Source organism: Berghia stephanieae, chromosome 6 (assembly GCF_034508935.2).
Source record: "Berghia stephanieae isolate SIO BIC M18660-M18661 chromosome 6, UCSD_Bste_1.3, whole genome shotgun sequence".
Lineage (NCBI taxonomy): Eukaryota > Metazoa > Mollusca > Gastropoda > Nudibranchia > Aeolidiidae > Berghia > Berghia stephanieae.
Window position 1 is genome coordinate 30,471,961 of NC_088365.1, and position 18,055 is coordinate 30,490,015.

The 18,055-nt window shown below is 35.6% G+C and overlaps 1 protein-coding gene across 2 annotated transcripts in view; it reads right to left on the minus strand.

The window, feature by feature from the left end:
• Nucleotides 1-1,697: 1,697 nt before the first annotated feature.
• Nucleotides 1,698-18,055, minus strand: part of LOC144974836 (uncharacterized) — a 32,056-nt gene continuing 15,698 nt past the window's right edge. Inside the window, exons 6-14 of one of the 2 annotated variants that reach the window (XM_078918170.1) lie at nt 17,581-17,727; nt 17,019-17,166; nt 14,706-14,787; nt 13,628-13,733; nt 12,450-12,584; nt 6,890-7,122; nt 5,981-6,102; nt 4,843-4,920; nt 1,698-3,724 (exon numbers count right to left, since the gene is read on the minus strand). In XM_078918170.1, the coding sequence (XP_078774296.1) occupies nt 2,003-3,724; nt 4,843-4,920; nt 5,981-6,102; nt 6,890-7,122; nt 12,450-12,584; nt 13,628-13,733; nt 14,706-14,787; nt 17,019-17,166; nt 17,581-17,727 (2,773 nt within the window). In that variant the 3' untranslated portion in view covers nt 1,698-2,002. The remainder of the gene's footprint in view (nt 3,725-4,842; nt 4,921-5,980; nt 6,103-6,889; nt 7,123-12,449; nt 12,585-13,627; nt 13,734-14,705; nt 14,788-17,018; nt 17,167-17,580; nt 17,728-18,055) is intronic. The other variant, XM_078918172.1, reaches the window with a different exon arrangement.

Here is an 18,055-nt window from a genome sequence, read left to right on the forward strand (position 1 = left end):
GCAGTATGGTTTGTGAGGTCATCCGTAACCATTAGATAGCAGGCTGGGCTAGGCCTAGACAACAGGTAGACAATGACAGTTTTAAGGAGAGACTGAGCGATATCCTTTGTTTCGGGATTGACAACTGTGCATTGTGACCAATGCATTTGGTGTGAGCTTCTTGTTGTGTCTTATCACAGCTAATCTTCGAAATGAAATTAATCCTATCTGAATAAAATGTCGGCTTGCACAAACGCTGCTTTTGCTTTTCAAAATCTATACAGGGCTGCCATTTGTTTCAATCAACTTGCTCAGTCTGTGGTGGACAATAGAACAATGCTTACAACAATCTTGAGTTTACCATATTATGGTATGAAACTGATAAGTGGTCAAATCAAAATTGCTATAAAAACTCCCAACAAGCGGCGGTGAAAACAGTATCCAGCATTTTTTCTAAAGATACCGCAGCTTGAAGAAAAAAAAACCCAGAAGACTGATAAACCATGGCTTCCCCTAACAAGAGGAACGATATCGTGTTACTGAGAAAAACCCAAATCATCAGTGAGTTCAATGCATCCCCTAAACCAACTTAGACAGAACTTGCAAAAAAACAGCATCTTCAATAGTCAGATTTCAAAAAAACGATGACAGCATTGAAAAGAGTGCCAGCACATCATCAAATCTAAATCGCAAAAGACAACGAGATGGTAACTTTGAGAATGACCTAGTTATGTGGATGGGCAATAAGCTTGAACAAGGTGCCAGGCTATCAGGTGATTTGATAAAACAAAAGACGTCATCACTTGCTGGAACTGCTGGAAAGGAAATTAATCCAAGTGATGGGTGGCTGTCAACATGGAAGGAGTGCAATGGTGTTGTGTTTAAGAGAGAGTATGGCAACAAAAGTGATGTGGACAGTGCAAAAATCTACATCGCCTCATTCAAAAAGACTCTTTAACAGATTTGCTTCCTTCATTGGAAACTATTGAGCAACACGTTTATATACATCTGGCCTCAGCAAGAAAACAGACGACCCTTGATGCCTTAGGAAAATGAAAACAAACAAAAAAACAACAAAACCCCACAAACATTTTTAATGAGGCCATGGTCGGTCCCAAGCCAGTGTAAACTCAGAGGGAAAATGTTGCAATACTGGACAGGAAACTCAACTTCGGTTAATCGCAACATTTTTGCTTATCCCAAGGTGTTGCGATTATCGAGAATGGACTGTAGTTAGTAGATCCAAGAGCAATTCATGTGTCTAGTCTGAATATGCCTAAAAGTTCCATACTTATACAGCCACATGATTTCATCTAAAAGGGGTAGACTTCAATATTATATATATATATATATATATATATATATATATATATATATATATATATATATATATATATATATATAATATATATATATATATATATATAATTAAATCTAAAACTTACAAAATATACTATAAATATATACTATAGGAGAAAAAAATAAAATTAACTCTCTTGAAAAGATAAATCCATTTGACTGTTTCCCTCTGAGAATAAGACTCCAGGCAGGGCCCAAAAAGACCAAGTGATAACATTTTATAACACGGACACTGAGCTGGAGGAAGGGGACAAGTAATACATAGGAATTGAAGAGATAGAATGGGTGGAATGAAGTAAAATTACGAAGGAGAGGCCTAAAATAAATTCCACCGAATGTGAATTCAATTTATATATATATTTTTTTTTATTTTTTTTTAATGAAAAGTAGTTAAGGCACTGCATTATCACCTTGGAGGACCATAATTCAGCATTTAATTATTTTTAAGCAAGAAACATAACCATTGGAGTACATCTTGAGGACCTGCACCACAACTGATCCTATTCTAGTCTTAAGAGAAAACCCCTAAACTTCTGCTACATTTTAAAAATTTCACTTACTAATCTCTACTTTACACTTTCATAATTAAGTGGACATTTACTTAAGAAGAAACCTCCCATACACAATAACAATGTAATGACTTGGAAATCTAAAAATTTTCATTTCATTTGGCTGTAACATTTGAGCCAACCGTGTCATTCATTCTAGCTGCACATATAGCTTGACAAAACTCGTCTTCAACACCAACATCATCATCATCATTGATAAAATGCTCCTCAACACCCAAGTTAAAATGTTTTGATCGGGCAGCAGCCATTAAGGCAAGACTAGCATTAAGACTGGAGGAGGGATCAGGGGATGGAATAGGGGCACGAGTAGTTATATCATTAGAAGTAATATCCTTCTGCCGAAACAACTCGTACTGATTACCATTACAGCTGACAAATTCTACATGAGAAATGTTCACCCATTGACTGCTATTCAATTCACCTCCTGCTTGATGTCGTTTCCGTTTTGGGTGTAAAACTTTCTCTTCCTCATCATCATCATCATCATTAACTGCTTCATCTTGTTTTCTGATCTCTTTTAAAGCCTTTTCAAGAACAGTTCCTTTACCGCTAGCCGTAAAATTATGCCGTGACACATAAGCACCTTGAACATTTCTAAAACCTTCATCCTCTGGATTGATTGATTTGGGACAAACGACTTGAGAATTTGATGAACAACTGGAAGATGCCCTGTCCGAATCATGCTGCCTCACAATAGCAGCAGCATCAACATGGCAACAATTATCATTGTTATTGTTGTTAGCATTAGAGTTAGTATCTGTGTCAATTGGATAAAACAAAAGCTCTTCACTGGATATGTCGACAAAACTGCTATTATCAAGATCATTACCAATAGCACTGTAAAGATTTCCAGCAGGATCTGTTGCAGAGTCTAAAGTTTTGATATCACCATCACCACTACCAGTGCCTTTGTTTTCCTGAATTATCCTCTCACACATCTCCCAGTGTCGTGCCTTACTCTTTTCTATGCTGCTTCTCCAGTTTTCATCATAAGGAAGCTGCTGGCTGAGAGAGGATGAATGCCCGCTGCCGTTCTGGCCTTTGTCAGGCTGAAATCCAGTAACCTCGGCATTTCCTTTCCTCCTCAAGGGTGCCCAAGGAAGTTCTGAGGGGTTGATACAATTTTCACCTGAATCTGCAGAGTCAAGTTTAGCAGCCAAGAGTGACACCTTTTCACCAGTGTATTCATGTCTACTTCCGAGGTTTGTCAAACTTGTTTCATTATCCGATTTGACACTTGTTTCACAAAACAGTTCCTCTTTTTTCTGTGGTAATTGTGGTTCAAAAGTGCTCTGAGTTTTGTCATTAATCAACGTATTACTTGTTTCACAAAACACTTCTTTGCTTGCAACTTGTAATGACTTGGGTTCAAAACTTTTTGGAGATTTGTCATTAATCAACTTGTGACTTTCTTCACAAAGCACTTCCTCCTTGCTATCCACTTGTGATGACTGTAATTCAGAATTTTCCTGAATTTTCTCATTGTTAAACTTGTTACTTGCTCCACAAACCACTTCCCCTTTACTTGCAACTTGTGAAGAATGTAGTTCAGAACTTTTCTGAGATTTGTCGTCAATTTTTTTCTCATTTTGGGATTCAGTGGAAGAAGACCCACTATCACCTTCGTCATCTCCTTCTCCACCTCCTACACTGCTTACATCTGTTTCCGACGGAGTTGATGAGGATTCTGTTTTACCCTGAGCCCTAGCCAGTGCTCGCTCTTCACGTTTTCTCTGGTGTATAGCTCTATGATCAACCACTGCCTTCAACTCCTGTTTGAATTTTGACAAATCTTCTCTTTGCTGCCGAATCTGTGCCTGAATATAAGCAAGATGGGCAAAAAAAGGTAAATTTCAATGTTTAAAGTAAAGTTAATCTTAACATGACTAAGAAAAACTTCTGTTGTTTTGTTTCGTTTTTAAGGGTTTTGCGGCGCTTGCAACACATTTAAGTTATATCAGCGCCAGTAAAAAGGAAGAAAATGGGATAGTAAAAAGTTCTAGAATTACAATTAAAGCACACAAGAAAAAGTAAGACATAGGGGAACTGGGGACAAATAGGGATCAGATGTAGATTCCAAGAGCACACCACCAATGTACATAGTTTGAGATCACCTCTAAGTCTCATCCGGACACAAGCACAAAATCCAACCAAGAGGAATACACTCAAATGCTAACATTATACATTGAAAATAACAAATATAATAATACATAACAGAGAGATGATTTACAAGGAAAAAAATATCATCACCCAACACAATAACTATGCATTTGACTGTTTCCCTCCCACCTAGGACCCCGGCCAGGGCCAGGACAAAACCAAGTAATCTCATTCCAAGACAAAGACAGAAAGCATGTTGGAAAACAGTTATGAGGGGATAGAAGACACAGTATGTACCTCCCTGCCCACTATGGGAGGTAGGAACCCCACCCAGAAGAAAAACTTCATTTTATATCCTAATTAAAGGTGATTAGTAGAAAAAGAAATCAATGAAGTGCAACAAATAAAAGCTGTATAATGTATTAGGGGACAGCGTCGCTCAGTGGTACGGTCTTGGCTGCGCTACGTGGCATTGAGCAAGTCACCTCGCCCTAGCTCAATTTTGGCGCTGCATTCTGGGTTATTCCAGTCTTCTCTTGGAATAGACCCTAGAGGCAATCTATGGGATCCCTATGGGATGAATAAAGGGAATTTATTTATTTTATTTATTTAAATTCTGAGGTTTTACTGGATAAATATTCAAATCTAAGATGGTTCAAATTTACTAGACTTTTTCAAAACAAATTTTTGGTCTCCAGAGTACCTCGTTTCTATCAGCTGTTAACACAAAAAATATGTTTTGTTTCAAATGAGTTTATACTATCATAGCATAGAATGTCAAATAATGATGTCTTTTTTCTACACTTTTTCCAAATAGATAAGGTTTTCTATTTACCTTCTCCTCTGGTGTGTAAGTCCTTTTTCGAGATGACTTTACTTCATCTCCATCAGATTCAATGACAGCTTCAAAGACCTAAAAGGAAATACCAATCAAAAAATTTTATGAACTTTGTTTAAAAAGCAACCTATTCACTTAAGATAAAGTTTTCAGTTAATAATTTATGTTTCAAACACAATCAACTTCCACTAACATTTGTATAAACTATTCCCAATAATCTTGCAATAAAAATACAGAGATGACGGCTAGAATCTTTATCAAAATGTACAAAAGGTCAATTTTTAAACCATCTAGCATGCTGCATTTTCACATTGCAAATAATTTTAGTTAATCACTAATTGAAGAATGGTTTTCCAAAACTCATGGCATCTTGAGATATTGAGATTATATTCCCCTAGAATCTCTCTTTTGGGCTAATATCTTATTTCAAATAAATCTCTGATTTTAATTTATGGAAATTCATGCGTCAATCGATACTAAAAATAAAGTTTATGTTCCAATCTAGAGCAAGGAGGGAAAATCTAGATAAGTGGAAAAAAATCGACTTCATGAGTTTTGGAAAAGCATTCATCCCAGAAAAATTTTCTTTACGGTTTATTTCAATAGAGAAACAAAATTGTCAAAGCAGTGCAGTGATACAAAGTGAATAACAGGGATCAGTTAGGCACAAATACGGGTTGTCCACATTTGTCCAGTTCAGTGAGTTCCATATATTCTTACACACTTCAGCCAATGTCATCAATTTTCCCAGAGATTTGAAATGACAAGTACTTCAAATTTCAACATTTACTTCTATAACACAAGTATGATCTTCCTTTTTCCTTCGTAACAAAATAACTTTTGTCTTTTAAGTGTCCCAAATCAAGAATGTGAAAAGTGCTCTCAGTCACCATCTTGTCATTTAAAAGTTGTAGATCCTTTTATTTTCTATTATCAAAACAGTTTAACCAGTGTATCAAAGACCACAGAAAATCTCCAACCTATAAATATTCCTAGTTTTTCTTCCAGGCACCTCATCAAAAATTCATTGTATAACGAAATCTGGTAAACAGATGGCTTTTGATGACTAAATCATTTAAGAGAATAAAAGCTTTATTGTCACCACTAGATCATAATATTCAACAGTATGAGATACCTGATCTTCTATGACAGGGTCTGAGTCGGGGATGATGATCTGAGGTTTGTGAGCACTGTCTGTGTGGGAAGACAAGGTTGCCTTGGCAGATGAATCAAGACGAGTTGGAGTATTTGGTGAAGCTGAGAAAAGTAATAATAAATAAATTAAATAAACTTTAGTCATCCGTAAGGAAATTATGTTTACAATCGAGAATTACAAGAAAAAATATATAAGATCATTTTGAGGCAATAAAGTGAATAAAAATCAATATAAGTGCATATATAATATCAGTTTTAATTTGAAACATATATTATATATATATATATATAGTGCATATAATATAGTCTTTTACAAAAGGAATTAGACAATTTGTTTCCGCTAATAATTCAATACTGGGTTGAATAAATACAATTACATATACACATTTGGAAACTAGACAAAAATAGTTTTCTTCTGGATACCTGTTGAAAAGTTACAGCTATTTATTTATAAGCAGTCCTTAAAAAAGTTGCGAAATCGAGCACAAAATTGTAATCAGCCCACATGACGCACTTCAGTATTTTGTATGTCGATCGTTGTTAGATTGATCAATTCCACAACTCTTTGTCTCATTGATGATGTCAGCTGATGTTTGTTTGTTTATTTTTTAGGGTTTTACCGCACTTGCAACACATTAAGATCATATCAGTGCCAGTAAAAAGGAAGAAAATAGGATAGTAACAAGTTCTAGAATGACAATTAAAACACCCAAGAAAAAGTAAGACAAAGGGGAATTGGATCAAATAGGGAACAGATATAGATTTCAAGAGCACCTATCAAAGTACTAAGGCGGTAAATGAGGCTTTACTTCAAATAAATACTAGTGAGAGTCAGATCTAAATAATAGTCTAAATATTCAAAAATCTATTAAGGAATATATAAACAAACCTTTGCTCTCTCTTTGTGACAAAAACTTGACAGCTTCATCATAACAACTTTTGCAGGAGTCCAGCTCACTTTTGATACCTTTCAGATTTTCCATCCACTGGTCTCTGTCTTTTTCACTTAGTGTTTCCATAATTATATCTTTTTTGTCTTTGTCGGATGATGACGACAGTCTATCCCTGGTCAATCTTTCTTCCTCTATCTTTCCTTCTAAGTGACCAGTTAAATCCCGGGTCCTGGTAACATTTAAATTAAAGTTATTATGTTTATCACTAATGAAAATGTTGCTGCTTGAAACTCAAAGAAATAAATGACAATAGGGAATTGAACAGAAGCTTCAATTTAATCAAAGAAAGATAATGTGGACGTTTCAGCCTTCCCATTTATCAACAAAACATGATGAATCAAACATTAATGACAAACGGAGATGGAATTCTCTCAATAAAATGATGGTACCAGCGAATTGTCTCATGAAGATGCATTGCTAACTTACATAAATAACCAAACCATTTAATTGAAAAAAAGGAGTGTTGACAATGTGAATAGATAATTCCACTATTACGAATTGTTATTTAGACTGCTTAAACTACAACCCAAGTGTTCGGTTGTCTTTTATCTGTTCTGACCGTTATGGCACGAGATGTCTAGAAATAAAACACTTCATTTGTTAATCAACTGTCTTCAATCTCAATGATTTATTAACGAAGTTAACATGGTGGCAGCGGAAAACATTATCTGAATCCAAGTAGGTACATGATAATTGCTATCTAGTCGGATTGTGGCACGATTTGTCACGATCACGCGTTCGACACAGACGGCTGGTAGAGCAAGGGAGATATCGTGGAAGTTTTACTCGATTGCATCCCTTAGACCTGAACTACTATGGCAGAAGCTAATTTCAGACTACCGAATATACTCAGATTGAATGACGGTAACATAGCCGAACAATTCAAAAAATGGAGAAGGCAGATGGAGATCTACCTCGAAGCATCAGGTGCATCGACAAAGTCAACAAAGGCACAAGCTGCTATAATACTCCATTGCGCAGGTTCGGATGCGATCGAAGTATTTGATCAAATGGACTTCCTAGAAGGAGAAGATAGGGATAGTCCAGATACTGTACTGAATAAACTAGAGAAGTACTGTCTACCGAGAAACAATGAAGTACTCCAAAGATATAGATTTTGGAATATTCCATACGATCACCCTTTCGATAAATTCGTAACGGAATTAAAGGCTCAGGCTGAGCAATGCAATTTCGAGGAGAAGGACAAGATGATCCGAGATAAGATTGTATTTTGTGCACCGAAACACCTTAAAGAAAAGCTGCTCAAAGATACAGAATTGTCTCTGAAAAAGACCATTGAAACCTGCCAGGCCCATGAGCAAACAGCTTCCCAGATAGAGGAAATGCAACCGACAAAGGCAAGATCCTCCCAACAGAGAATAGATAGAATAGGGGCCGCCCAAGGAACAGGGAATTTTAAGAACAAAAGAACAGCAAATGAGTGCAGATACTGCGGACTCAAACATGACTTTGATGACAAAAAGAAATGTCCAGCTTGGGGAAAATCTTGTTCCAGGTGCAAGTTAAAGAACCATTTTAAAGCAAAATGTAGGTCTAAAATCAATGCAGTACAAGTAGATGACGACTCTGATGAACAGTATGACGACAAATGGCTGTTGGCAATGGGAAATTCAGGCAACACCAAACAGTCGACATGCGTGTTGAATATCAATGACAACAAAGTTCGTTTCAAAATTGATACCGCCGCAGATGTGAACACTATCTGTCAACAACACGTCAGACGTGACCAAGTGATTCCAACGAAAACGAGACTAGTGATGTGGAACAAAAGCAAAATGGTACCTAAAGGAGAAACAACACTTGATGTCATCAACCCTAAGACAAAATCACACCACAAGGTTAAATTCATGGTGGTAAAGAATGAATTCAGTTGCCTATTAGGATTGAAAACACTACAAGATCTGAATTTCATAACTTTCAATGATGACAAATATGTTGCCAATGTAACTGCGAATGACAATTTAGGTGATTTAGGTGAAGCCCAACTCAAGGTAGACACCACCAAACAACCAAGAAGATTGCCGTGCAGAAAAGTGCCATTTGCACTACAAGACAACGTAAAATCCGAGCTCAACAGGCTTATTGAAAGGGGTATTCTTTGTCCAGTTGACGAGCCGACAGAGTGGGTAAACCAAATGGCAGTGGTTGAGAAAGCCAATGGAGATTTGAGAATATGTATTGATCCCAGACCACTAAATGACGCCCTCATGCGAGAACACCACAAGCTACTGACGCTTGATGATGTGTTACCTAAATTTCAGAATGCAAAAGTATTCACAAAACTCGATGTCAAGGAAGCGTTCTGGCATATAAAACTAGATAGAAAATCCAGTTTCCTCACGACTATGATAACACCAATGGGTAGATTAAGATGGACCAGACTACCTTTCGGTTTGAATGTTTCAAGCGAAATCTTCTCAAAGCACCTGTCTAGCGCACTTGAAGGTCTTGATGGAACCATAAATGTAGCAGATGATATCATAGTAGTCGGTTGTGGAGAAACCAAAGAAGATGCGATGAGGAACCATGATCACAACTATGGAAAGTTGAAAGAGAGATGTCAACAAAAGAACATACGCTTGAATGACCAGAAGGCAAGAGAACGACAAGATGAAGTCACATTCATGGGCCATAGAATTAGTGACAAAGGAATAGAGCCAGACCAAAAGAAAGTTGAAGCGATCGTTAACATGCCTACACCAAGGGACGTGCATGATGTCAAACGATTTTGTGGAATGGTACAGTACCTAGCCCGATTTCTCACAAAATTATCAGACATGTTAAGGCCATTAAGAGAACTGACAAAGAAAGATCAGAACTTTTCATGGACTGAAGAATGTGACAGATCATTTAAGAAAGTAAAGGAAGCAATAAGCAAAACTCCTGTCCTGAAATATTATGATGAGAACAAGGGATTAGAACTGCAAGTAGATAGCAGCAAGGACAGACTTGGGGCTGTTTTGATGCAAGAAGGTCAACCCATTGAGTTTGCTTCCAGAACATTGACAGAAACAGAACAGCGATGGGCACAGATAGAAAAAGAGATGCTTGCAATCGTTTTCGGTTTAGAAAGATTTGACCAATATACCTATGGTAGGAAGATATTCGTCATTACTGATCATAAACCTCTAGAGACAATAATCAGAAAACCTTTGAGCGAGGCGCCACGGAGATTACAAAGACTCCTAATGAGAAGCAATCGGTACGATATCGAGTTGAAATGGGCTAAAGGTTCATCACTGCTCATAGCTGACACACTGTCAAGAGCAACAATAAGTTGCACGTCAACAGAGAACGGCGAAGAACCAAAGGAAAAAGCATATCTGCCTGATGAGATACTGAAAAAAATTAAAATAGCAACACAGGAAGACAGGTCTCTACAAGCCCTCAAACATGTCATTGTGAATGGATGGTCAATACACAAGGACAGCATGCCAACTGAGATATGGCCGTATTTTGATTTTAGAGACACCATCAGCATTGAGGATGGCGTAATTGTTAAAGGAGAGAGAGTTCTTATACCAAGAAGTCTCAGAAATGAAATAAAAGAGAAACTGCATTCAGCACACATGGCTACTGAGAGTATGCTAAGAAGAGCCAGAAGAACAGTATTTTGGCCAGGGATGACTGCAGAAATAAAGCAAATGGCAGATGCATGTGAAGCATGTCAAGAATCGAAGAGAAGCAACCAAAAAGAATCCTTACAACAACATGAAAGAGGAAATCATTGCTGGGAGAAAGTAGGAACAGATCTTTTTCACATTCAAGGACGTGACTACGTAGTTCTGGTCGACTACTATTCAAACTTCATAGAAGTAGATTATTTGCCAACACTAACTGCAAAGACTGTGATTGCAAAACTAAAAGCAAATTTCTGCAGATATGGATCACCAAAAGTACTAATATCAGATTGTGGTGCTCAATACACGTCGAGAGAATTTAAAGAGTTCACAAAGAGATGGGGCATAAACCACGCGACATCATCTCCAGGACACCAGCAGGCAAATGGGAAAGCAGAGTCCGCAGTGAAAATTGTGAAACAAATGATGGAGCGCTGTACCAGAGAAGGAGGAGATCAATATGAAGCACTTCTTGAGCTCAGAAATACGCCAAGACAAAATGGTCTTAGTCCTGCAGAAATGCTGTTTCAAACAGAACCACGAACGCTCATACCAAAATTCTCCAAACCTCAACAACGATATGACACACCGCACAAACGAGATAGAATCGTGAAGAACAATTACGACAGACATACACGAGACATGACCCAACTCGACACTGACCAACCAGTATGGTATCAAAACCCAGAGAGTACCAAATGGCATCCCGGTATCGTCAGAGACCAATTAAAACAACGATCGTACTCCGTCGAAGGAGAAAATGGAGGTACATACCGACGTAATAGGGTACACTTACGACCAAAGACAACACCTTTCGAACAACGTAACGTCAACAACGACGAATGTTGCGACGACGCTGAGACTCCTGCAACTCCGGTTTCGACGTCAACGCCAGTTTCGACATCAGCGCAAACCTCAGACCATGCACAATCTGAGAATACTCGTATTAGCACAGACACCTCGCAGACAAACAGTTACGTTACTAGATATGGCCGCAAAATAAAGCCAAATCCAAAATACACATAAGTACGCAATCTTCGATATACACAGATCATGCATCACTGATCTGAAATCATGGCCTTTGTTAGGAATGTGTAGCACTAGGCTAACTTTGTTTTGGCGGCTGAACAGACAAACATTGCAGACATGCCTATACTAACACTAGTCACAAATCGCAGACTCACTAGAAGAATCATGACCTGTGTTTAGATGCACAGTAGAAACACTTACACTCCAGGGTCTATTTCGAACGGATTACCAGGCCCAGGTCAAGAGAAGACCAAGACAGTTTATTTGAATAACTAAGAGTGATTGTTATTTTTTTGATTTGTCAACAGATTATAATTAATCATGTGTCATGCACACCAAAAAGACTCATGGTTGTAAATAATTTTGTTGTTTGTTAAGTTGAAAGATTAGAAACGTTTTCTAAAATTTGAATGTAATGGTAATGGAAGAAGGCAATTCTAGAAATTTTAACATGTTTGATTATTATAATTTTGTATTCTCACCATGACGCAGAATATTGGGAAATGTTATCACATGAATAAAGGTTTTGTTAATAATTACCATTTTATCTAAACAAAAGGGGATGTTGACAATGTGAATAGATAATTCCACTATTACGAATTGTTATTTAGACTGCTTAAACTACAACCCAAGTGTTCGGTTGTCTTTTATCTGTTCTGACCGTTATGGCACGAGATGTCTAGAAATAAAACACTTCATTTGTTAATCAACTGTCTTCAATCTCAATGATTTATTAACGAAGTTAACAAGGAGCACTGTGATCAGTGAGCTCATTATTTACACTTTTATGCAAGTGAAAATTTCGGGAACGAATAAATCTGCTTACATTTTAAAAACAGTTTGGAGATGAAGGTCCAGACTATTGACAAAGATGTAAAAAGATTCTAGGTGAGTTTTCATCCTTTGATTGTCTTTCTGATCATCTGTGGACTCTGGTTTCTCCGTACTCATGTGGATAGCTCTAGTAAACCAAAAGACCAACAAACAAAAAAAAAGGAATAATATTAATAATAATAATAATAATAATAATGATAATAATAATAATAATAATAATAATAATAATAATAATAATAATAATAATAATAATAATAATAATAATAATAATAATAATAATAATAATAATAATAACAATAACAATAATAATATTAATAATAACAACAACAACAATATTAATGATAATAATAAGAAGAAGAAGAAGAAGAAGAAGAAGAAGAAGAAGAGAAGAAGAAGAAGAAGAAGAAGAAGAAGAAGAAGAAGAAGAAGAAGAAGAAGAAGAAGAAGAAGAAGAAGAAGAAGAAGAAGAAGAAGAAGAAGAAGAAGAAGAAGAAGAAGAAGAAGAAGAAGAAGAAGAAGAATATCAATATTAAAACAAATCAAACTGGTTTCTTTCGTACATTTCAAATTCAATAAAATCTTTGACAAGAAAAGTAAAGAATTCATACTCTTTGGGAGCCGATATTCAAGATAATGAAAGAAATAAGTGAGTTCTTATTATAAGAGGGGGAAAAATAATCTATAAACTTTCTCTTCTTTTAAATTGGTCAAATCAGCCTACAAAGACGTACACAAAATTAAGAGCAATTCCAATCCAACATAGCCAGTTAATTTCCATATACACCTTGTAACAGTTTAAAAAACATTGTGTAATTAAACTCTAATATAAAAGAAGTGTTTCCAGAAAAGAGTGGAGATTTCAAAACAAAAAACGAACAAAAACAAAAAAAAATAAAAATATAATTGTTATTATTTAGATAGAGGACCTGATATAATTATAAAAGTTTTTTTTTTAAGTCATAAAAGTGGTGTGCTGTACAAAAACACACTCTTCTACGTAACAGGAAGATGTAACTTTGTCTATCGAACAGAATTGTCCATTGATCATTCAGCCTTAATTATCTGCCTGAAAAACATTAATTTTCTTTTTTTTAATTAATTGAATTATTAAATGAAATAAGAAAAAAGTGCTATATACATAAAACAACCAAATCAGGCAATCCCACTCACCTGTAAAATGAATAGTGTTTGTTCAGAATGGAGGTTACAGCGTTCATTGACTCAAGGCAACTTTGGACTGACTGTGATATAGCAATGTATGGATTGATTTCGGAATCTGAAATAGATTTATTCATAAAATAGAATTCTGATGTTTCAGCTTTCTCGTTTTAACAAGAAATGAAGTGAGTAGAAAAGTTACAATGTTTGAAACCACATCTTTTTTTGGAGTGATGGGTGCCGCCGATTGTAGAGCATCTCTCTTGTGACCAGGCAGAGGTGCCAAAACAGCCGCAAAAGTTTTTATTCTATACTGTCCTCTGACTTTCTCAACTCTCTTCATTTCTTGTTATTATCAAGATAAGTGCCTGCTCCACTCGCCTTTTTGAATAAGCTTTCTTAGCGAGAAAAAAAATCATAATTTCAAAATCAGTTAAAAAAGCATGATGGTTTGCTTTTATTTATTTATTTTTCTCTTTTGTTGGTTATTTTTTCCAAGGCTGTAATAAAAGAGTCACCAGATCAAGATTTTCCTTTTCTATTTTCATTACTAAAGGACAAAACAAACCATCTCATCAGTGCTCAGATGAATAGGCTTGAAGACTTGGCAAATATTCTTACTGTTGACTCATAAAAAACTTTGCATCACATCACAACATTTTTTTTCATACCCCTTACCCCTTTTTTTTAAATTAAAAATTCCTTTCAAACGAGTTTTATAACACCAACTGGAGAAAGTATAATGAAATAGACCAACGCCAAGACAGACCCAAGCAAATGTTATAAATTATTTACAATTTACACATCATATCATCTTGAATAATCTCCTACCACAGGGTTTTGAATGGCAGATAGGCTAAATGAATATCAATCTATACGAAGCCCACATCGCAATTCTGCCATTTTATCTCCTGGAGAAACACTTGTAAGATTCCATTTAAGATTATACAAAATTGAAAATAACCAAAATTGCACATTCTGCATTTTTATTTTGTAATGTCAATAATATTATGTTATGTGAATGACTTGCTAAGGTCATAACAAAAGGTAATAAGAAATTGTGAATATTGTAAAGTAAATGAGTTCTTACCTTTACGGTTATCACTCACAAATGACAGCACGAGCCTTCTAACAAAAGCAGAGATGTAAATGGTCAAAAGTTCCTGGGAAGACTAGGGAAGTAATAGAAATATTGAAAATTTTTGTGGGAAATACTCCTCTTAAATCAAAGCCCTATCTTCACCGAGTAAAAATCTTTTTGAATTTTGGAAATCCATTAATATATAATAAAGTTATGCAGTTTCAAATGTGTCATTTATTTGGATGACTCACAAAGAGAAAAAAATACGGAAAATATGTGGACGCTTTTTCTGCGTTTTATTCTGGTTTGTGGCTGTATCTCGCTTAATACGTGGAATAAGATATTAAAACTTGGCAATTTTATGGCAAAATTATCAGATAATATGATGAAGACATCAGAAAAGTTCTAACTTGTATAGTTTTAGAGCTGTATGGCTAGGGTCAACTATAATTTTGTTTTAAAATATACATAATATTGATCATTTGGAACTTTTCCGAAGTGTAATTTTGTGTCTACAACACATACAATTCAAAAGAAAAATGCCTGCTAAATTATTATCAATCAGTCCCGTGAGACCATGGCTTATGTTATTTCTAGTATTTTTGAGAGAGAGAGAGAGAGAGAGAGAGAGAGAGAGAGAGAGAGAGAGGAGAGAGAGGGAGAGAGAGAGGAGAGAGAGAGAGAGGGAGAGAGAGAGAGAGAGAGAGAGAGAGAGAGAGAGAGAGAGAGAGAGTTAATCTACTATCCCTATAACATAACAATGAAACAATGCCTTAATTTTAAAAAAGCGCGCGAGGATTTGTGTCGGCAGTCACCGCGAACAAGTTGCCAGATGGTCACGTGTGGCCAAATATATAATTTTGCTTCTTTAATTAAATTTTATTCATCTATTTTTGTCTCATTGACATTTATCCTAGTCTATTCAATTTTCTGTTTGTTAAAATTTAGTTCATTCTAAGAGGCCAGTGTTAATAGTGAAAGCCATATGATTTTCTAATTTAGCCACTTTTGAAGTCGAATTTGGTCAGGTTAAAGTCTGGCCACCTGGCAGCCTTGCCTCGCTCACGTCATTTTCGTGTCGCGCGATGGTGGAGCAAAATGGCAGTCTCCATATTTTCACTCATTGAAATGCAAATTGGGTAGATGTTTTGTGAGAATACGGGAAAAGTACTTATCATAATCCAATGAAATTTGAAATATAAATAGAAGAAATGTGCATATATAACCTTATGAGAGACAAAATCTCTTCTCTTTGTAGTTTTAGAAATATTGTACTACAAAGAGTAAAAATCTATTTTTAACGGTCTTCTGGTAATCGTACGAGTTTTGTCGCTTGACATAATCTAAAATGACCTCTTTTTTAACTGTGTGCAACTTTCAGTCATATTCATTGATAAACAGCTTCGTAATTAATTTTTTAAAATAGCATGTACGGAACGGCTTCGTCCCATATTTTGTCGCGAATTTGGGCACTTCGTGAGCGAAAAAGAGGCCCAAAGATTTGTGCGGGATAGCCATTGCTATATAAAATGTATAATCAATCACGTAAAATTAAAATGTGGCCACCACGAGAGTCAAAAAGAATGTTAATATGAGTCAGTTGAAGCCAGTTGATGTTTATGTTAAAATGATCTAACTTATGAAATCAAAGAGACGATTATCACTCTCCTAAATATAAACATAAAATCTAATTCAAACTCCATAACTGAGAATGCAATTTCTAGCACCTGATAAATGCCACCATAGTACTATGGTAAAAGCTAAGGTGAGGCACTGACAATCATGACTTTACAACAATGTTTAAAACAAAAATTTCCATCTGAACTATGTGAGCGTCTCCACCATTTCAATGTTTTGTAATCAATATAACAATTCCCAATAGACGACGCGTCATCTCTAGTTGTGTATGATACAATGCCAGACAAGGCTGATTTTATCAAGATGAAATTTACCTGTAGTTTTCTCTATCTGCTTTGTATGGCACTATCAGACATAACTATTCAGATGAACTAGATAAACAAGCAAGTGATGATAAGGAAGACTAATCAAGGTATTGCACAGTAACCCAGCAGTTCTGGTTATGATATGAACTCCCAGCATGCTCACTTGGATACCATGGGAATTCCTATTGACATCACATTTCTTGACGGATTATCTGCTTTTATCGTTTTACAAAGTGCCTAGATAAAACCATCTTATGATATTGCACATTGAGGGCTATCGATTTTTTAATATGCAAGCACAGAAAGATAGATAAATTGGAGTACATACATCGCCAATTCAGAACATCAATTCAAATAGAAAATATAATATATTCCTTACTGATAACTGAGCAGTAGGTACAATTTCTTCATTATCTCCATCTGATGTACTCGAATTATTTCCCTTATTCAAACCAGATGAACTTGATGATGCTGATAACTGACTTGGTTTTATATCCAACCACTTAAAATCAACCACCAAAGGAATACTGTTGAGAAAAAATAATAGAGCAACTGTTAAGAAAATTTTATTCGATTTACATTATAAAAAATGTTTAAAACTTGTATTTAATCAATTTAATTCATCTAAAACCTGTCGATACTTTGAAATTAGCAAGGCTTTATTGTGGCTGCAAATCAAAACTGAAGGAACAAAACAGCAAAATAGCACAAATGTACAATCAAATCTATTCTCAATGTCTATTTAATGTAAATTAAATCCTTTGTCACTTGTTGCTAACAAACTGAACAATCCATCACAAAATGTGTGGTTTTTATATTTTTCCCTGATTACAAAGAAAGTATCTGAAATTGAAGATGGATCCAAAGAAGAAAAAAAAGGAACCCCTTTTTTTCTAATTGCATTAAATATATATATTTTTTAAAATAAAAAAATTCAAAACCTTTCCGCCAACAACTTGTATGATTTTTCTAGATGACCAGCGACATCAAGATTTCCATTGAAGAGAGCAGCACGGAAGGAAGGACACCACTTGTCCACTTGGGTCATCAAAGGACTATTGCTATTGCTATTTGATGTCAGAGAAGTACTGCAAAATGCAAAATTCAGCATTTGAAACAATTTTTTTAATTCAAACGGTCGAAGCAAAAAGTAATCAAATTAAGTGCATTGCAATTAACCATCTCCCTGGATGAGCTTAAACTATAATTGGAACAACACAAGCAATGATTGTGCTTTATTTCAGTGTCTTACTAAAGCAGAGTTTGTTGTTTGTTTTGTTTTTAAGGGTTTTACAGCGCTTGTGACACATTTCGTTCATTTAAGAACCAGTAAAAAGGAAAAGACAATGGGATAGTAAAAAAGTTATAGATTTTTAACTGAAAGCACACAAGAAAAAGTAAGACAAAGGGAAATGG